The following is a 22,055-nucleotide window of genomic DNA, read 5'->3' on the forward strand; positions in this document are numbered from 1 at the left end:
GATTTATAGTGTCCATGGACCTGCATGATGATGATTCTGATAGCTGTAACTATATGATTTGGTTTTTTGACTTTTGCAAAAATAAAAAGGAGAGTGCAAAATAGAGCTAGCTGCCACTGTCTCCCATTTACTAGGTAATCACCATTGTCAACTCACATTAATTCAACCCTTTTTAATGTTTCAATCTCTCAAGAATCTTCTTCGTTGAAAAATTAACATAATTATATATAAAATATATATGCTGAATTAAATAATTTGTACATTTAAATTTTTTTGATAAATTTTTTGACTTCGATACTGGCTCAATCATCAGCTTTTTGCCCCATTAGCGAGAGAGAATTTTTTAAATGATAATTGGGGACAAAAAGACGGATGAAAAATAATTGTTTTTATATGTTATCACATGATGCCATTTTGGGTATTACTTTCATATTTAAATTAATTAATTGTACTTTCACATGATTGTTGTGTCACATATTTTCATCTGTCAATATATATAGTAATACTTATTATGCCAAAATATATATGGATAATTAAGAAAGAAAGTCGTCTCGATCTAGTTTATATTTATATTCATAAATCTTGATAAAATGTAAATTATTAAGTATGTGTCTAATCTAATATATGCACGCCTAATATATATAACAAAATTAAAGTTGAACATTTTTTTAGAGTGAATTTTGACTAACAATATAATATGAGTGATCCATTCATGAATTCACATTCAATTTTTCAAAGCATTTACACTGTCTCCATTCTAAAGTTATTGTCTTTAATTTTTGCTAAATTACTATATATATATATTTTAAATGGACATATATTTTGTAATTAATTTTATATTCTTATATATTATTACAAATTAAGAGGGGATGTACAAACAAGCATCCGTTATCGTCCAGCGGTTAGGATATCTGGCTTTCACCCAGGAGACCCGGGTTCGATTCCCGGTAACGGAATTTTTAATCTTTTATTATTTTTATATAATGAATATTATCTATTCAGTTTTTTTTTTTCTTCAATAAATAAACAGATTAAAAGTTCTCTTTTTTCTTTTTGGATAAATTAGCAAATAGAAACATCAAAGATGCCCTTGCAATATTTGAGTGATTTTTCATCATAGCAAAGTAAATTCGCCTTATATAAAAAAAACTATATAAATGAGTCATAAAACTCAAAATAATTATATGTTCATACACAATCCAAAGTCAAGAAATATCATTCTCTAAAAAAAATTAATTTACAGCTCATACCCCCTTTCATTAAGGCTGATAATTTTCACTTAACTGATACTAAATTCAATATCATATATTGTATTGATATCATTAAGGCTAATAATTTCGCTTAATTGTAACTAAATCAGTTTATATATATATATATATATATTGTATTGGTATCATTAAAGTTTCTTGTTAAGAAATTACTCATTAGTTAATGATACTATAAGAATATATGTATATTAGTTTGGGGAGTNCTAAATTACTATATATATATATTTTAAATGGACATATATTTTGTAATTAATTTTATATTCTTATATATTATTACAAATTAAGAGGGGATGTACAAACAAGCATCCGTTATCGTCCAGCGGTTAGGATATCTGGCTTTCACCCAGGAGACCCGGGTTCGATTCCCGGTAACGGAATTGTTAATCTTTTATTATTGAATATTATCTATTCAGTTTTTTTTTTTTCTTCAATAAATAAACAGATTAAAAGTTCTCTTTTTTCTTTTTGGATAAATTAGCAAATAGAAACATCAAAGATGCCCTTGCAATATTTGTGTGATTTTTCATCATAGCAAAGTAAATTCGCCTTATATAAAAAAACTATATAAATGAGACATAAAACTCGAAATAATTATATGTTCATACACAATCCAAAGTCAAGAAATATCATTCTCTTAAAAAAAATTAATTTACAGCTCATACCCCCTTTCATTAAGACTGATAATTTTCACTTAACTGATACTAAATCAATATCATATATTGTATTGATATCATTAAGACTGATAATTTCGCTTAATTGTAACTAAATCAGTATATATATATATATATATATACTATATTGGTATCATTAAAGCTTCTTGTTAAGAAATTACTCATTAATCAATGACACTATAAGAGTATATGTATATTAGTTTGGGGGGTAGGGGGTAGGGGGTGGGGGAGTATATAGTGTAATTATTTAGTGGGGTATAAATATAAAGGGGTATATATTTGTAATTATTTTGCTTTTATTGGGTATTTATTTAGTTTTCCCTTATGTTACTAGTTACTATATACTAATAATAAAAATCATCTATACAATATGATATTGATTGGAAATTTATGTTTCGTCTTTAAATAACGACATGAACAAAGTCAACGTACAACTAATGAACAAAGCTAATATCTATACTAGATTCAGAAGTCCGTGCTAAAACAGATCCAATATATGTTACATTTTATGTCAAACCGAAACCTCACATATAAGTTGAAGTCTCAACCAACAACAAGAAGCCATCAACCAGCTGCTTGCACAAACAAAGAAAAGATGTATCATGAAATAGACACCTAAACCAGCAAAACTGCTGCTTATATTTAAAAAAAATTGACATCTTCCTCCTATATGGATCCTCCTCATGCCAAATTAATATTGATAAGAATGAAAGTCATCTCAAATGTTAATAAATATTGATTAAATACAAAGTGCTTGTCTAATATATATTATTAAAACTACGTGAGACCGAAATTTCATTGAATATTTATACAATCTTTTGAAGCTAAAGACTTGTTGTACTAAATTTCGCTATGTATAAGATCGAAAAAAGAATCCGACCACGATAACTAAATGAAACTTTCATGGTCCAACTTTCCTAAATTTATATATTCGACCATTAGAATACATTATATCAGTTTAAAATGGACATATATTTTACAAAAAAATCTCTGTATTTTACTATTATTAAACTTAAGAGAAGAACCTTTAACAAGCATCCGTTATCGTCCAGCGGTTAGGATATCTGGCTTTCACCCAGGAGACCCGGGTTCGATTCCCGGTAACGGAATTTTTTCATTTTTTAAAATTTTCTTCTTAAGTTAATGACTTTGTATTTCGAATGGTATAAATATAATTTTTTAATTTACTATCAGGTTATTGATTAATCCGTTTGAAAAAACTTAAACCATCAAAATTCGGAAAAGGAAAAAAAAAAGATTTTATTACTGCATTACATCTAAATTTTCTGAATAACGTTATTCTATTCCTTTACTCCACTTGTCACCTTGTTTTCTCTCAATAAGCCAAAATAATAAATTAATAACCACTTTTTAAAAAAGAAAAAGATATTAAGATTTTAATTAACAGAACTTTGATTAGTATGTTTTTCCTCATTTCGAGAATTATAACCACTAGTTGACATCTATTAATTCTGATTGCAATCAATCTGAACCACAACAAAGAAATAAGCAAATGAAGAAGGTAATGTATGAAATAAACTGCAATTAATCAAACTCATTTGTGGACTACAATATTTACTCAATAAATAAACGCAACTTGAGAAGAAAAACAAAAACAGAACATATTGACAGGATTGAGATTGAGGAAACAATTTTGAGTTCCAAGAGGAGGGGAGTTGAAATCAACTTCTACTACATCATTGAATCAATCAGATCAGTAATTCCGTTTACCAGAACCACCTCTCCGTCGAGCCTTCCTCTTCTTCATCTTAGGAGCAGAAAGCTGGGAAATAGAGCGAATTTTCGGAGCTGGTTGATCATCCCCTGCAAGATCTGGATCTGGATCTGGAACACTAGCTGGGATGGTAACCTTCTGGACATGTTCTAAAACCCGATGATTTTCTGCAGAATGAATCTTGAATTCCTCAAAGTTACTCATCTCTTCCTTCATTTTTTGATTGTAGATTAGAACGCCATCTTCAGACTGCACATGATTGGATGAATTCAACACATCAACAATTTAATAGAAATAAGTTTTAGGTCATCATAATATCCATATGAAGAATATTCATGATCTAAAATACAAGCTTTCAGCAAGTTTGTCACAGTGGATAAAAATAAGATCTTACTTCCTCACTTTATGAGCAAACAAAAAATTTAACCACCAACTATTACTATTATAAATCGATGGGTTAACTAACTTAAAGCAGGAAGTAACAATGACAGAGAGAGAGAGAGAGCACTCAGAGAAATGGAGAGTAAAATGCAAGCTTAAAGAAAACAAATAAAAGCACATCCCCCATTTACCTACCTATTTTGAAAATCACGACATTCTTTTTGAAGGGTTAATGATATATGATGAATCATAGGCGCATACACAGACACAGAACAGCAATCAATGAAGAATAATGAGTTATATTGAAGTACTCACATTGGTGTTTGTATCCATAAGTAAGGAACGGTCTGTGCTTTCAATCACATCAGGGACGTTCACTGCTTGTCCATGTCTTGAAGCTGCATTGTCAGGAGGCATAACCATATTATACTCAGATATCAGCTGTGATACAACATCATGTGATCCCACTGGCATTTTGCCCCGATTGTCTTGAAGAAGGGCAGAACTTCGAGCAGAGCTGCCCAAAACATTACATGGTAGAAGCGATTTCAAGTCATCAGTGCTGGAGAACATCCCATTCTCACTTGTTACCTTGTCAAGTCTAGTTTTAAGCTGGATAACTTGCGACTGAAGAACCCCAATTTTGTGGAGTATTTTCTCCAGGGAAGCATCACCATCAGCAGGCTGTTGGTGCAAGTCATCATCAGCATTGATCTTGTCAGAGCAGATGGCTACAGAATTAAGAAGTGAAATGATTTAATTCTTCAAACAATTAGAAGAAAGCTAGCAGAAGAACTAAGCGCACACAACAGGTGATTTTGTATAGGATTACATTTACAAAGGGTGTGCTTGGTAAGGGAATTTTTCCCACAGAAATAGGTGATTTTCTAATGGGTGAGCGGAAAACATTTTCAAAAAATATTTCTAGTATTTGGTTGGTAAGGGTGTTAGTGCTGTTTTTCGAAATAAGGATATTTAGGTTTGACTAATAAGATAAGAGAGGGGCAAGCCAAAACCTTCTAATATAGTTCCACCAACATGCCTATTCTTTTGACTCTCCTATTGAGTATAGTATATTCTTTCCATCATCCTACTAGGATAGAATATAGATATTCTATCAACAAACTACCTAGCTTAGTTAGTTTGGCAGCTCTGCGTCGTGAACTGCATCAGCAAGGGCATTCGTATTGTCCAGAGTTAGTGTTAGGGAGAAAAATAGATTCCTGATGATAAATAGTTTCCCTGAAGTTCCCTAAATATAACATAAATAATTTCCTGTGCACCTCCCCCACCCTCCAATTCCCAATCCTAAACTTGACATTAACATGAAAGCACCATTTGATTTTAGAGCACAAAACAGAAGTCTCCACACGTCTTATCTTTGAATTTTTCTAAAATCAAGCTTGGAACACTCTCTGCTCAGTGCTCAACAAAAGTTAGATGTATGTCTATCCTGTCATTGGACCACTACTTCAAATGCTCATTTGACTGCATATGCCTTTTTCCTATATTCCCCGAATCCCACACCCCAAACAGCATCAAGGGACTCTAGCTCCAGGGGCTCATCTCGATTCTCTTGGAAAATGACTTCCTTAAGCATGCCAAAGGGAGTTACTTACCATTTTATAAAGGAAAATGTAGTCTTAGCGAAAACGTTTTCTCAGACAATTTAGCTATAGCCCAATGTGAAAAAATTGGAACACTTTCTGGGAAATGTTTAACTTCATACCAACCAGACCATAGATCAAGTTCAAAGATGAGATGGATATACACTAATGGGGGATCAAAATGAATCAATTAATCAACCATGCCTTAATCCAAACTAACTATGATTGGCCATATGAATTCATTGCATCTATTCCATTGTATATGGGTCTCTATTTAATTCCACTACTACATAAGCTATCTTTTATGTCAAATAAGGAGTTTTGTAGAACTCTAGTACTTACTCTTATCCTTGCAATAGCATACAAGTTTCTAACAGACCGAGAAAGACTCTTGACAGTTGACAAACACAGCGCATAATGCAGGTGTAACAGCTAATCTCAATCTCAACCAACCATTATTATCACCTATATAATCCCGTTGCTTCCATTTTATTATGCCCTTAGCTAAGTCCGCAATTTATTTTTTTGTAGATTTGAGCCGATCTATGCTGTGCTGGTCTGGATCAGGGATTGAAAAAACTTGGCCCAGTCCCAGCCTGAAAAGTCAACCAGGATGGCCCAGGCCAATTTAAGGAAGTGAGCTAGCTCAGAGCTCAATTTTTAAGGGGCGATTGGCGAGTTTCCTTACCCTCTAAAGTGTTTTACCAGTATTCCATCTTTTGACAGACTCTTTAGCTAGTTTCATCAATTCAAACAATAATTTAACAAATAGCAAACATCATGTCAATTAACAGAATATTGGAGCGAACACCAGAACAACATTAGGAACCCACAAAAGCACTAGACTATGTGTCCAGATGATTACACAGGCAAGGTTCCTATCTAAGGAAAGTCCTTACACAAGACAATCTGATGAAAAAGGGGATAATTTTATGTCCGAGATGTGTTTTTTGCGGAGAACAAGCAGAAACGGTTCGACATTTGTTCCTTCATTGCAAGACCATAGGTCAGCTTGGGAGACTATTCATAAACCTTAAAAGGTTTCTCCTGGACTATGCCAGGAAAGGTTACAGAGGCCCTTCAAAATTGATAAGAATGCTGGTGGACAATCTGGAAGGAGAGAAATGCTAGGTGTTTTGAGAACATAGAAAATAGTATAGAACAGATCAAATTGAATTGTATCTTGATTCTATGTTTTTGGTGTAATCAAATTCGGTCTAATGATCCTGTATCTATTATTGATGTGTTAGATTCATTATAGACATGGGATCATAGGATCTGGATTTACTTGTAAATATGGCCCTAGTACATCCCATGTACTGATATGTTTCTATCAATAGACACAAAGTTACCAGTTTCAAAAAACTCATTAAGTGCGTTTGTTTTTGTTAAGATTTCACCACTTCTATACTCTCTTTCTAAGTTGCTCGGATTCTTCACTTTCGGTACCGCACCCATGTCGGCACGAAGTGGGTATGGGATCCGTACTCGATCTGGTCAACTGGGTTGGATACTTCGACCAAATTCGAGGGAGAAACTTTGGACAGGTTCAATGATTTATGTAATCAAAATAAAAACTAAGGTGAAATTAAAGAAAATGGAATTACCTTGTATATATAAATTTCTATTGCACTCCCTTTTGGCCTTTCCTTTTATCTCCTTCCAGGATTCTCCTCTTGATCAATATTAACTCCTCAAGTTTTCCACATAATACCTCATAATTTAGGTTTTATAACTCTATGTTTAGATATTTGAATTATTTTTAGCAGAATCCCCACACCCGTATCCATACATGGATCCGTAATCCCCGCATCTTAAAATGTAGATCATAGAGGATCCAACCTCTAGATCCGCAGCCATATCGGACACCCACACCCGAGTCTGAGCAACTTAGAGTCTCTTTTACCACTACTTGTTTTTTTTTGAAAACACAACATCAAATATTATACCTTTTTTTAATTTTGTGTGGTTAATATAATATTTAATTATTATACTACTTAAATTTTTTTATTTTTTATTTTTTTTAATAACCGAGAAATTTGTCTGTAACCTGCCCTTTGGACCAATCACAGCCTTCTAAACTCGGTGGATAATGGGCCCGCCCCTCTACCCTTCTCCACTTAAATACCACTATTTAAATTTTATTTTGTGGAAAGATATTAGTTATGTTGTTGTTATTGTATTGTTTAAAGTTAATACTTAATAATTCTCAATTCAATGTATTCAAATGATGAAAAAATAACTACAGTCTTAATTATCATTGTTCCCAACTATTATTAACAGTCGCTATCACCTCCATTGTTATAATTACATCCACTACCACCTCACCATCACTATCAGCCACTACCACCTCACCGTCACTATCAGCCACTACCACCTCACCATCACTATCCGCCACTACCACCATTAAGGTTAATTTCTACTACAAACCATCTTCACCATCACAACTAGCACTGTCTCCAACTATCACCACCACATATTCTTCAATCGCCACCACCACTTCAAATCATATCCACCATCACTAGCAAACATATTATTTTTTTTGCTCACATACTAATTTATTTTATCAAATTTATAATTATTATTTTATTTCAATTGTATATTTATTATGTTTATAAATAAAGAAATGGACATTCAGATGTTGAAAAACAAACCGTCATAATCATTCAATGTTCAGATCTAGAGACAACATCTTAATCATCTAGATGTTCATTCAAATTCAGACATCTTAATCTTAATGAAAACAAATGAGGCCTTAGAGTAGAGTAAAACCAATGCAAGAGCCCAACGCTAGGCCTTTTTATGACCTATGTGATGGTATTATACCCAAGTTGATCTTTTATCAGCATCAAACTGATAATTGCAACTAATTTTACTCCAATAAGCACATACTTTCACATGCATGCACATATCTGTCAACTAAAGTACTGTCGACCATACCTATGTCACTCGTCCCAAAACTCATAGTCACTCTTTGTTTCCTTGATTTTAGGAATCTTAGCTCAATTATTCCAATTTAATTTCCGTTTTAACCAACCAGTCTGATGTAACCTAACTGACTGTGTAGTCTCGATCCACCACCTAACCTCTCACACCAAGCAATCTTGTACCTGTCAGTGAAAGTACTAACTAATTCTAACTGATCAATGGAAGTAAAATAGGACTTGTGGCATATTGACAGAATGAGAGGTCACAAGTAATAAGCAATTAGGGATCAACTTCACTAACAAATCTCAGAAACATAAAAAAGGAAAAGTCCTAACTGAACTGGAAAACTTTAATCTCTAACATCTCCCTGCAACATTAAAGAAACTTGTACTCAAGAAACAATTGTAAATTCTTAACCAAACAGCAGCTGTGTTGCACAAGAAGTCATAATTCCATACAGCTTCCAAACATAGCCTCTGTTGTGTGTGTAAATAGCCATTAATAGAAGACTTGAATAGGAACAACATATGCATTGCTACCATTTTGATGTTATCAAATTATTTTTCTACCAAGAAGCAACAAAGAACCACAACAACTGCAACTCAAAATTAAGGCAAGGATGCATTCGAACCTATTTTGTCCAACTCATTGTCCAGAAAAGAACCATCAGCACTTGACTTTCTTTTTTCTGCATATCACAAATGCAAATTCATGATTTGGAAATGAAAATGTGAAACAAGGCAAAAGGACAATGAGGGGAAATATTACCAAAGAAAGAGAACAAGGGATGATGAGACATATAAGCAGCTATATCCAATGTATCTTCAGTTCTTCTTCTCTTCTTTCTCTTCACAACATTATCTCTAAAACTATTACAAGAGAATGGAAGTGACTTTGAACCTAAATCTTCCAATGGAACACTTCCCATTTGAAGCTTCATCTGGTGGTTGTCATCCCGCATTTGTTTCTCATATTTCCGACTTTGAGACTGAAGCAGATGAAGTTTCAACTCAATCAACTTGCATCGCTGCCTAATAGGTTGTATAAAGTCTCTCCAATGAGGTGTCACCTTTTTCCTCCTAAAGGACAGAAAAAAAAAGAAACGTGTTAAGATTTTTCATAGATATTCTCTTAATCTAAAAAAGGCACAAAACACCACAAAGGACTACACTATCCCCCTAAGCCCATGTTGAATCTGACACTAAGTCACATAAGTTAAGGATGAGATGATTAGCCTGTTATGTCTGTGAACAAGAAATTCAAGTTACTCAACAGCAAGTTCATGGTCAGACTAGGTTGAACAACTACCCTAGGGGGTAGCCTGGCGGTTGAAGATCAGAATAACGACCTTAGGAACCTGGTTCAAATCCCAGAAGCAGCGACAAAGTATGAATTCTTTCTATATGCTCAAACTTTGGTGGCTGAGTTAGCCAATACCTATACTGAATGGTAAAATACCAAGTGAATTAGTCAAGGCGCGCACAAGCTAGCCTGACCACCACCATTATCCAAAAAAGGAAAACACCTTAGTTGAACAACTAAACCATGCATAGATATTTCTACCTATACTGAATGGTAAAATACCAAGAGAATTAGTTGAGGCGCGCACAAGCTAGCCCGACCACCACCATTGTCCAAATAAAGAGAACACCTTAGTTGAACAACTAAACCATGCACATATATTTCTTCATAGCAAACCAAATCCTTCAATGTAACAAGAAAATTGACTTCAATAGATTAAATCAATCCCTGCAAATTCACTCTCAGAAGGCAGTTGAATGACTGGGAGGTCATGACAGTTGCTGAATTTTTCAACACTGTGGACACATTCACTTGACTGTAGATGGGAGGATGAACTATGATGGACAGGAGATGACCGGGGAGTGTTCAAAGTCAACAAAGCTAATAAGTTGATAGATCAAACTAATCAGCAGGGTACAAGATGGCCTTGGAAACAAATATGGAATTGTAGAATACCTCACAAAGTATCACGCTTTGTGTGGTTAATGGCTAAGGAAGCGGTCATTACACAGGACAATGTCATGAAGAGGGGGATAACAAAGTTAAACTTAACTGCATTCTACTTTTAGTTTTTTGGTGTATTTAGTTATACTCAAATGAAACTATCTCTATCATTGATATCTAGACTCTATTTAGTTATAGAGAAGTGAAATTAGTACACTTGTATATAAGGTTTCAATACAACCCGTGTATTGTTTTGTGATATAATACAAGGTCACCTAGTTCGAAAAACAAAATTCCAGAAAGACAGCTTGAGTTCTGCAATCAGTTTCATTTTCTGATGAATAAGCGAGGAACTATAATGCTTATTCGCATATGAAGCGTCACAATTTAGAGGGAGAAACTGTGAATCACTTGCTACTACATTGCAATTTTGTGTGGCGAATTCGGTGCATGTTTCTCAATCTTTATTGAGTCTGTTGGGACATACCAGCAAATGTTAAACAACTTCTGAGCTGTTGGCAGAGGCAAGGAACAAGTAAGGAGAAGAAGAAGATCTGGAAGGTCATTCCTCTTCGCATTATATGGAGAATCTGGCTCGAGAGGAACGAACATAAGATGCTTTAGGGAAATGAGGAGAATATTTCTATTGTAAAATATACATGTATCCAAAATTTTAAAAAGGAATTGGTGCACTGCAGACTTTTCTGCTGATAGCGACATAATGCTGGAGTTCTTGAAATCTTTAAAGCTTTGAAGAATTCATATCCAGCAAATCTTTTTGTACTTTGTCTTAGTACCAGCTTGGTACTGAACCTTTATACATAAAATTTACCTTTACTCATCACAAATATGAAGCATAAAAGTCAAAGCATCAGAAACCAAACTGCAGACTACAGAAAAAAAAGGTTATCCAATAAATAAAGATTAGGAGAAGGAATACATACGTCATCCTAAAAATGTCACCAAATCCACTAAATGCTAGTTCTGCTGTAGCATCACCGCTGTATTCTGACGTACACTCGGTGTCATTCATACCTGTACAATTCTCTGATTCAGAAAAAATACTCCCAAAAGAACTTGAACTTTCTGTCAACTCCTCTCTATCTGATTGCACCGGCACATTATCAGCAGGATCTGTACATTCTATTATATCAATTTCATCGTCCTCAATGCCATGGGCTTCCTCCTTTGCTTGTTCAGCCAAGGAGGTATGGTCCTCATAGTTGCTAGCACAATTTGCATAACTAGCTTCAAGTTCTTTAGAATCACTTCCATTCTGCTTCTTTGCCGAAGCCTCTAATATCATATCTGTATTTTGCTTGTTCTCTAATTCACGTCCCATTTTGCAATATCTTACAATTCAAACCATTCTCAGCACATTGAGAGCAAATATGTGCAAACAACCTGCCATGGAAAGGGAAATTGCTAATAAGAAACTCCAAGACAAAATACATAAGATTTACTTTCTTTTGCAAGTCCATCCATTTTTGCAGGGTTGACCCTTTATTATTTCCGAAAATAAATTATAAAGTCACCCTTTATTGTTTCAAAAAGATAATAAAGTAAAAAGAAAATATTTGCTTTGGACATTCCCAAAACTGAAAGTACCAACAATTGCTTCAGGTTTTCAGATGGCATTCACTGGAACACGTTATCAATAAGTTAAAGGCAGTTTCAAGCACCAAGTAGTGCTAGTTTTTTGAAACTGAATTTTTAAAAAAACTGAAAGTAGTGCTAGTTAAAAGTCCATCGGTTGTGGGATTAGAAATTGGTCTCCTTATATGATCATGGACAATCCACACTTCATGAGCATTAAATTAGGTCCAACGTTGATTTTCTTATCATAACATTAGAGCAAAAAGAGGTCATAGGTTCGAGTCTTGCCATCAATCATTATCAGAAAAAAATTCCACATACTTGGCTCATGAAAAAATTCAAAATCCATACATGAGGGGCATGTTGAATGCAAAATTAAATAAATAACAATGTGCTCTCTCTAACGGCTTAAACTTTTAGATGAAATGGGCACACCGTTCTCCTCATATAGTCTTGACATCCTCACTTCATATAGTCTTGACATCCTCACCTCATGTGCTAGTTTCTGAGGTTGAATTAGGCCTAGGGGCATCTTCTTTATGAATCCAAATGCTAAAGTTTCAACCATGCAATGGGTTATTAAAATCTAAAAAGCTACCCTTCACCATATCATCTTAGCTTTCAACTGGTAATTTTTTGTCGTTCTTTCTTGTTCCTATTCTGCAGTTAACTCTGCTATTATAGCAGTTTTTCTGCAATCCCTTATCCAAATTAAAATCTATCTAGAACTTAGGTAAGAACAGGAATTCGGAGCTCCTTGGCATGAAACAATAAACAGTGCTTGTACTAATTAAAGAATATACATATAAATAAAATGAACAGATTTTTTTTAAAAAAAAAAGAACAAGACAAATAGAAAATCAAGTGGTCCACATCCTCCTCTCTCTCTTCTCACAAGCACACGTTATCAACACACACCACTATTTTCCTTCCATTTTTTTAATATTCTTTCTTACCATTTTTCATAGAGATCCTAGATGATTAATAAAAGTCTACTCCAAATGATATGAATTATGATACTAACCAAATGAACACACAGAAAACAAAATGATGATCAACGAGATCAAACTAAAGCTAAATCAGTCATTGAAGGAAATAAAATGTTTAGCAAGAATTAGCTGTGCATCATGGGAAATAATTTTGAAATGGGTTTGTTATAGCTTCAATCATAGTGAACTTCCAATTAAACAAGAACATCTAAAACGAGTGAAAAGGAATAGAGAAGAAAAAAGAAATAACTTTCTCTAAAATCTAGATTCAAGGCATCAAACAAATGGAAGTACTCAGTTCAAAATCTCTACATGGATTTACACTCAAGGTACAAATGAAGTTGGAATAAAACCATGGGAGGTAAGATTTCCACAATAAATAAAAAGCCAGGTATAATTTTCCTATCTACCTAAGTCATGGTGGGCAGAATTTGTACTAACACTAGTGAAAGGACGCAAATATCTGGCAGAGTATATCACCTTTGTCCTGCTGAGAACATATCACTGAGAAGATACCAGTACCCAGATGGTTGGCCCGGCAACAAACTTAGTTTTTTTTTAAAAAAAATCTCTACAATCAAACAAAAACCGAAAGATTCAAGAGTGCCCAGTACAATTCTGACTAAATAGCACCAAACCCAAGCATTCCCAGAAAATCAGGATCTTCAATTTAACACTGAGTCTTTGATTTCTCTCTTTTCCCCTTTTTAATCTATTAACACGTTTTCCTTCAAGAAAATCAGAACTTCTCAAGAAAATCAGAACTTCTCAAGAAAATCAGAAATTTTCAAGAAAATCAGAACTTTTCTTGTGTTAATTTGCAAATTCCATACAGAGCTTAGAATCAAAGTAGAATTGTCCTAACACACAACAGAAGAACTTCCAAAAACACAACATGTCTTTGGACCCAATCAGAAAACCCAATTCAAGATATGATCATTTATTTCAAGAAAGTAAATCAAAGTGCCGAAACGTCAAGACCCATCTCTAAAATTCAATCAAAAGGTGAAGAAAAAGTAATCTTGCATACCAGAATTTCCGATTCTCAAGAAACAGTCCGATTCAAAAGTTCTCAACAAACTGATTCACCCCTGATTACTTGATTCTCCGTTGAGTGGCGGGGCCGGGTCTGTCGGGGTGGGAGTGGGGGTGGGGATGGGGTATATATAGTATACACAGAGAGATGTTTCAGTATCTGTCAAATACTTGGGGAAGAAGCAGGAAGCAGGAAGCGGAAGCAGATTCCTTCCGCATAGGAAACAGTTCTACTTTATTTTTATTTTTATTTTTCTTTTATAATATTAACATTATTATAAAAATATTATTTTGCTGTTTGGCTATTTTTGGAAAAACTTTTATTTAATTGAGTGGTAAATATATGCTACTAATTTTTATTTTTATGGGATGTCTGCATATGTTAAAGGTAATATAATAATTAATACTAGTTCTTTTTTTTTCTTTTTTTATCACCCGACCAACTTTCGTGCACTTCAACAAATTTCACAAGATATATGTCACATCTCACCACCAACTAGGGTATGTAAAAATCGAACCGACCGATAAATCGAACCAAAAAAAGTATTATTGGTTTATTGTTATTGAATTAATGATTTTTTAATGATTTTATATAAAAAAATTATCAGGTTATCGATTCGGTATTGATTTTTAATATTGGGTTATTGGGTGTTTATTTTATATTATCAGGTTATCATATATTTATTTTATAAGTATTTTCTTATTGGTTAAATCGAAAACCGAACCGTTAAGGATCAAAATCTATAAAGAATCTCTTATTGTTTGGTTATTGATTTAACGTATTCAAAAAAACGAAAATCAATAAATCGAACCGACCGATGCACACCCCTACCACCCAGGGGCAGAGCTACAGTCATTCAAGAGTGGTCAGCTGAACACCTTTCGCCAGAAAATTACATCATATAGAGAGGTCAAATTCTGGATTTAAGGGATAAATAATTAACGTTGAACAATCTTGACATAAACTTTTCTCTGGCGCAGTCGTTAAGCGTGTTCTATTCCACCCCAGGTGTGTGGGCTCGAATCTCACAGAGTGCAGAACACACAACCTCAGAACAGAACACACAACCTCACACGCCATTATTATGTTCCTCAAGTTTCTTAATTATTAATATTACAATTTTAATAATATAGAGTAACATATATGAATACATTATTTTAATTTTGAATATTAAGATATCATGTATTTCTAATTTTTATCTAGGATATAATGCACTATGTTCCTCAAATTTCTTAATTATTAATATTACAATTTTAATAATACATAGTAACATATATGAATACATTATTTTAATTTTGAATATTTAAATATCTTGTATTTCTAATTTTTATCTAGGATATAATGCACTATGTTCTTCAAGTTTCTTAATTATTAATATTACAATTTTAATAATACAGAGTAACATGTATGAATACATTATTTTAATTTTGAATATTTAATATCATGTATTTTTAATTTTTATCTAGGATATAATGCACTTTCGAATGGTGAAAACAAAAAAGCCAAATTTTACTTTAAAATTTTGTGTTTATATATGTTGACAACTTTAAACCCAGAGCTAAAATCAATACATGTGTTTTATCTTTTCTTTTTAAGAAAAAAAAATTATTCTGATATGATTTATGTTACGTAAAGCTAGACGCATATGTTCTATCAATATTTCACTTTAAAAACAATAATCATATATTTTTATCATATAAAATCAATGCATCAAAAAGAAAAAAAGAACTCGATTATTTATATTTGATATTGACAAATGTTGAGATCGTTCATGGTAGAATCCCTAGGTTAAACAAATAACATTCAACTCACTTATTAAAAAAAATTCTTGAACACCCTTGATAAAATTTCTGGCTCCGCCACTGCTACCACCAACATATTTTCCTCTGAGAAAAATTAGCATAAATATCCAAAAAAAAATAAAAATTAGTTTACTCAATTTATATTTAATATATTTATATAAAAAGATATTATTTTTGAAAGTGATAGTATTAATTTAAAAGAAAATAATCTCATTTTTTTCATTCAATTAAAGAAAATGTTGCATTCTACTTGGAAAAATCAACTTAACTTATACTATGGTTAAGGTTAGGGATGACAATGGGGCGGTGCAGGGAGAGTTGAGCTTAATCCATAAAATTTAGTCTGTTCTGCCCCGCATAATAACTTTTTTCATTTTTAATCAGTTCCACCCACCCTGCATAATTTTTTAAATATTTTCTTTTTCTAGTTAAGTTTGATACTAAAAATAAAACTCATAGAAACACATTTATTTTTTCATTAAGTTGTATTAATTTAATTGATGATGACTTAAAAAATTGTTTGTTTAGAGGTCAATTGTGAAACACGTAAGAAATTGTATTGTTTTTTATTGAACCATTTTCATTTACTATCTTGAATATTTTAGTAATTTTAAAGAAATTGTCTTAATAAATAATGTTCAATCACTCTTGTAAAAAATAAAATTAAGTTTGAACCCACATAAAATCAAATATACCTGCAACCCATCGCACATTAATTTTTAAAAAACCCTACTACGACCCGCCACACACAACCTTAAAATTGCACCACCCCATATAGCATTAAACCCACGCCACCCCATTATCATCCGTAGTTGAGGTACTTAATTAGGATAACTTTTTTCTAAGAACACTCATGAATGTCAAAAAAAAAAAAACTATAACAAAATTTTCCAAGAGAACTTGTCAAAACTATAACAATATTCTGTGTTGTAAAAATTGCATAAATTGACAGGAACAGATGTGCTAAAAAAGAAATATCAACACTGGACATTAACTAATATAATATGTTTTAACATTGCATTACAACACTGGTCATTAACTAACATAATATGTTTTAACATTACATTACAACACTGGACATTAACTAATATAATATGTTTTCACATGACATTACAACAGAAAATAAGTAGAGTTCTCTCACAAGAAGAGACTTTATTCAGGAAAGAACACTTTTGAGTGTCTTTCTCAAACACCTAAAAAGACTTGAACCAACACAGCACAAGGTTCTAATCATCATCCTCAATCTTGCAACAGTAACAGATCATGACATACCATCCAAAAGTCGCAAGAACAAAGGAGAGCAGACCAATTGGAAACATCCATCCAATCATTAAATAGCCGAAGCAAAGCATCCCAATGAAAGGCAGAAATGATCTCAAGATTGACCAGCGATTGACCCACTTTCCCCTAAACATTATAAGAGCTCCAACGCTAATCATGTTCCAGCGCATTGATCCTCTAAATGATAGCCGGTTCAGGCAATTAGCAGCAAATGAGTGGCCGTTGCAACTGAAAACGCTGAAGTTTCTGTACTCAAAGGTGCGCCTAGACAACTGAACAGCATCATCCCAACTTATTGCTGTCCCAAATACAGCATGTACGTAACCCTGACGGCATGTGTGTCCACCAAAGTTGCGAGCAAAACAGCACTGTTTAAGCATAACAAAGTTGATAAAGAGAGTTATCAAGACCTGTTTGTAAATTTTTAAGAGTCATTGAAGAGATGCTACTGCAAGCGCACCGTTTAACTTTTCTCGCTACTTTCTCTTTTATAGGGATGGGGTGGGATTTTGGAATGGATAAAAGCAGTCATGGGCACATACCTGCTGTCTGTCTACCTGATAGTATTTGGCTACAGTTCCATAGAAGAGCTGACCAACATGAATCATGTTATCTCCAGAAAAATCCACAATGGTACCATCCTCCCTGCATATGCCAACATGTCCAACAAAAGGTGCAAGCCAAGAAACCACAGGGAGAGGAGTCCAAACAAGGCAACAAGGGAACTTTTGAGTGCTTGGATCAATTTCATTTAGTGGCAATAAGTCATGCAGAATTCCTCGCGAAGCATCATCCCTCTCACCTCCATTCCTAGAATTAGCATCCATCTGAGGAAATCTTCTTGGAAGCATATAGCAATGTACAATTTCGTTGTTCCTAGAAGAATGAGATTCCCTGTTGAATAGAAAAAGGAATATCATCTCGTTACACCCTCTAGGCAAAAATTAAAAGCTATATTCTAAAACTCAAGGTAAGCCTGGCTAGCGGTCACTATTAACAATGGAGTCTCAGCCGTTCCAATTCAGAAAAAGGAATGATGATTCAGAATACAGTCCTAATCTAAATGCTGAAGTGTACCAAAGTAAAATTAAGAATTACTCGACACAAAGAATAAACAATATCAACATTTGCTACTTAGCAGCTCCTACTTAGGAGCATAGCCACTTCTTACAGTCCAAAATAGCCAGAACAAGAGCTCAAGCTGTATGAAACAAAATCTTCTACCTGGATATATCTATATGCAAATACATGATAGATATTTGACAAGTCCTCTCAGATATCATATCTGATCAATCATTCTTTGAGATAAATCTGGCCGAACAGCAATTAAAAATCACATTATTCAGAAAGCTTCTACATATACACGTACACTTTATTCTGTATTTCAACACTCTTTTTAAGTTCAATATACAAATATCACTTAATTTCAAATATAAAAGGAATTCAATTGACCACAATGCTTCACAATAAGATATCAGGAGACGCATCAAGAATAGTCATTGGAACACCGAAGAGGTAGCAACATCTAAGGTTTCTTAGACTGATGTCAAGAAACGATTGCTATAGGATTAATGTACCTCCGAAAATCTTACCATAATTGTAACCGAGCCAAGACAAACTATAAGCTACTTGAGCTCAGCTTAGTCCAGCTCAAATCAACTGACTTTCAAGACTAGTAGACTCAATATTCATAAACATGTTCCACTGGATGCATTATAAATTACAGCATATGAACTAGAACATCATTTTATGTCATTTTGACCCTTTAGTTTTACATATATGCATAAATTATTATTTCGGCTCCTTATAGATGCAGGATATAAAATATGCACCGCTACCTATAAGTTTTCCCTTTCACTCTATCAGCTGACAGGAACCTTATTTCTCCTTTTTTATTTCCGAATAAACATTGCTGCAGCAATCAAATTCCACCCACCTATATCCTATCAGTTCCAACCCTTAATCATGCCCTCTGTAATTCATACTCATCTGCTACCGACTAAAACCTTAGTTACGCGGACTCTTCACTTTTGATGCCGCACCCGTCTCGGATTCTTCAAAAATACACTACTTTTGGTGAATCCGACACGCACCGTTGGCATTTTTGAAGAGTCCGAGCAACATAGACTAAAACACTGCAAATCTAGAAAAAAAATCCCACCAGCATTTTGTAACACTATGAAAGTAACGTCAGGCTGTAGCTTGATGTTCCCAGTTGGTAGTCGATATTATCACCAAATCAGCTAAAAAAGCAAGATTTCATAGGCCAATTACACTCATGCATCAATGATGCATCGGATAAGACTTGGAATTATAGCAATTAAAACTCCAGCACTGTTGCAAGTTCCTTTACCCATTTTATGTCATGTCACAATGAAAAACATTAATTTTTGCACTAGAAGTTGATGCACAAATTCTTTAGTCTACTGATAGAAACTTGAGCTGAGAACCTATCAATGAACAGAAAGGTTTTTGAGCTTAGAGTTTTTATTTTCTATTAAATAATAGTAGTAATTTATAAGGAAAAAAACAATAATTAGTATGTCAAGTGAAAGTAACCTCTCTAGTAAGAGAGTATTATATAGAATTAGGTCGCACATCAGGTTTTGAATTAATTCAAGAAACACCAATACCAACACCCAAAAAAGGAAGAAAAAAAATCAAGATGCTTTTAAGATAGGTATAGTTCTACTCAGAAGATTAAATGAATTGTATACTTCTGTTTTACTTTTGGTGGAAAGAGAAATTTATAAATGACTCAAACTCTATTTAGAAGTTTAAGAATCCTTGTAAGAAGAATCAAGCATACACTGTGTTTGCTTTTTGAATTGTATATGACACCTACCACTGCCTTTGTGCAGATGATATTTATAGCAGTGGTCACCTTTCTGGGAAAAAAGAAGAGGCCTAAGCCTTTAAACTTCAGGCTAGGTAGTGGTAACTCATACACTGTGCTTATTCAAAAATGACGCAACCAAGCAGAATAAACATTTGACTCACTTGGCTTGATTCGAGTCATACTATCTACAGTGAAAAGAAATTACGGAAAAATATAACCCTTTCGCTTGAGTCACAGATTGGGAAGTGTGTATGATGCAATATCTCTATAATGGTATAAAGTCAGATTCCAAAATCTAAGGGGAAGCAGTACAGAGTTGTAGAGAGAAAATTGCTGTAGCATTGAATAACATTCCTTGTCTTATTAGGATGACAATTGTACTGGACTTAATGTTTATTACTTTTCTTTCTAATTATAAAAAAGGTAGCATTTAGGCATGACTTACACAATGGAAAAAATAAGAATACATGTGAATGAAATCTATAAAATAAGGTGCAATAATAGCACTACTTGACACGTTCATTAGGTTGTCACGTATCAACTAAGTTACCCGGACTCTTCACTTTCGGTGCCACACCCCAATCGACATGACATGGATGTGGATGTGGGTGTGGGTGTGAGTGTAGGATCCGTGCCGGATTTGGTCAACCAATTTTGAGTACTTTGACCAAAATCGAAGGAGAAATTCGAGACAAATACAATACAGTAATCTCCGTAATCAAAACAAAAGCTAAGGTAAAATAGAAGAAAATATAATAGCTTGTATATAGAAATTTATATGTTAATCTTTTTCCTTCTCTCCTAGGATTATCAATATTTTCTTCTCAGAATACTTTGTAAGTTTTCCACATAATGTCTCAGAGTCATAGTTTAGACATGTAACTCTATTGTTAGATATTTGAATTACCTTTTAGCCAAATCCCAATCATGAAGGATCCAACCTCTAAATCCTCACCCTGTCACCCATATCGGACACCCGCACTCAAGTCCTAGCAACTTAGCCTATTGTTGCCCCATTTAACTTCCTTATACAAGCTTAGAGTGGTGAAACTACTTATGCCTGAAATCAAATATGGAAAAATTAGCATTAACGAATAATGCCTTAACTAATGGTATTTCTTAAGAGCTAAATGTCTTAATCCTTTGTTTTTTTGAAATTGATTGTATATAGGGAAAAAAAACTTTTAGAGCTCCATTTATGATCACAGATAGGGGAATTACATCAAGATAAGTTTCATGAAGAGACCGTACAAGATTCGGAAAAGTCAAAGTTGAGGAGTTCCAATAGAAAATATATGACATCTCAATAAGAAGGGAAGGAATGGACATGAAATGGAGGGTGTCAAGAGGAAATTATTCCAATGAGATCATACTACACGGGCTATTAGGATGGAGTATGGTTATTTTGGGTTATAGTTGACGGTTGTTTTTTAATTCCATTTCTAGTACAAAATCGGACAAGAGTTCCTTCGCATCCAAGTCCTCACAAATATTCAAAAAAAATTAATTTAAATTAATATAGAATAGTAAATCCTAAAATATACTACCTCCGTTCATTTTTAATTGTCATAGTTTCTTTTTTTAGAGTCAAACTATAAAAACTTTGACTAACATTTTACGATGTATTTTTTCATCATATTGATATGCAAAAAATTATAATTTATAGTATTTTTCGTATAGTTTTTGAATATCTAAATTTTTTGTTTAAAATATCAAATTAATGTAATCTAATTTAATTTTGAAAAATTAATCAAATTGACTTTCGAAAAGTGCAACATGACAAATAAAAGTGGGTGGATGGAGGGAGTATATGATTATAAGTACTTATTAAGTAATATGTTGACATGAGACTCTTCGAGATTCATTCTCTCTAATACTCCATTTCAGTTTGTTTGTCTTACTTTCCTTTTTAGTCTGTTTTAGAAAGAATGCCTTTTTCCTTTTTTTTTTTTTTTTT

General features: G+C 33.4%; 2 protein-coding genes and 3 non-coding genes across 10 annotated transcripts in view; 3 read left to right on the forward strand and 2 right to left on the reverse strand.

The window, feature by feature from the left end:
* The first annotated feature begins 884 nt into the window (after window positions 1-884).
* TRNAE-UUC (transfer RNA glutamic acid (anticodon UUC)) lies at window positions 885-956 on the forward strand. The gene has a single exon. It is a non-coding gene; the product is annotated as a tRNA-Glu (tRNA).
* Window positions 957-1,573: 617 nt separating this feature from the next.
* On the forward strand, window positions 1,574-1,645 carry TRNAE-UUC (transfer RNA glutamic acid (anticodon UUC)). Its single transcript has one exon. It is a non-coding gene; the product is annotated as a tRNA-Glu (tRNA).
* Window positions 1,646-2,976: 1,331 nt separating this feature from the next.
* On the forward strand, window positions 2,977-3,048 carry TRNAE-UUC (transfer RNA glutamic acid (anticodon UUC)). The gene has a single exon. It is a non-coding gene; the product is annotated as a tRNA-Glu (tRNA).
* A 407-nt stretch (window positions 3,049-3,455) lies between these two features.
* LOC125873783 (uncharacterized) lies at window positions 3,456-14,371 on the reverse strand. Of its 2 annotated transcripts, none has more exons than XM_049554639.1 (6): window positions 14,171-14,371; window positions 11,500-11,959; window positions 9,359-9,669; window positions 9,222-9,278; window positions 4,371-4,786; window positions 3,456-3,923 (listed from the first exon to the last, which is right to left on the reverse strand). In XM_049554639.1, exons 2-6 carry the CDS (start codon window positions 11,895-11,897, stop codon window positions 3,654-3,656), a joined length of 1,452 nt encoding a protein of 483 aa, XP_049410596.1. In that variant the 5' UTR covers window positions 11,898-11,959; window positions 14,171-14,371; the 3' UTR covers window positions 3,456-3,653. The 2 variants fall into 2 exon arrangements, with proteins under 2 accessions (XP_049410596.1, XP_049410600.1); XM_049554643.1 differs by lacking the exon at window positions 14,171-14,371 and adding an exon at window positions 13,551-13,568.
* Window positions 14,372-16,981: 2,610 nt separating this feature from the next.
* LOC125873822 (protein REVERSION-TO-ETHYLENE SENSITIVITY1-like) overlaps window positions 16,982-22,055 on the reverse strand; it is a 16,376-nt gene continuing 11,302 nt past the window's right edge. For all 5 annotated transcript variants that reach the window (XM_049554687.1, XM_049554681.1, XM_049554673.1 and 2 more), the window contains 2 exons: window positions 17,802-18,153; window positions 16,982-17,627 (listed from right to left, as the gene is read on the reverse strand). In XM_049554687.1, the coding sequence (XP_049410644.1) occupies window positions 17,205-17,627; window positions 17,802-18,110 (732 nt within the window). In that variant the 5' untranslated portion in view covers window positions 18,111-18,153 and the 3' untranslated portion in view covers window positions 16,982-17,204. The remainder of the gene's footprint in view (window positions 17,628-17,801; window positions 18,154-22,055) is intronic.

The sequence above is a fragment of the Solanum stenotomum genome, chromosome 1 (genome assembly GCF_019186545.1).
Source record: "Solanum stenotomum isolate F172 chromosome 1, ASM1918654v1, whole genome shotgun sequence".
NCBI classification, from domain to species: Eukaryota; Viridiplantae; Streptophyta; class Magnoliopsida; order Solanales; family Solanaceae; genus Solanum; species Solanum stenotomum.

Excerpts from the sequence above, each read along its gene's own strand:
- LOC125873783 (XM_049554639.1), bottom strand. The coding sequence starts at position 11,897 with ATGGGACGTGAATTAGAGAACAAGCAAAATACAGATATGATATTAGAG. Across the intron at positions 9,670-11,499 it reads GGTGACATTTTTAGGATGAC|GAGGAAAAAGGTGACACCTC; the intron begins GTATGTATTCCT and ends TCTGTCCTTTAG. Across the intron at positions 9,279-9,358 it reads TCCCTTGTTCTCTTTCTTTG|AAAAAAGAAAGTCAAGTGCT; the intron begins GTAATATTTCCC and ends TGTGATATGCAG.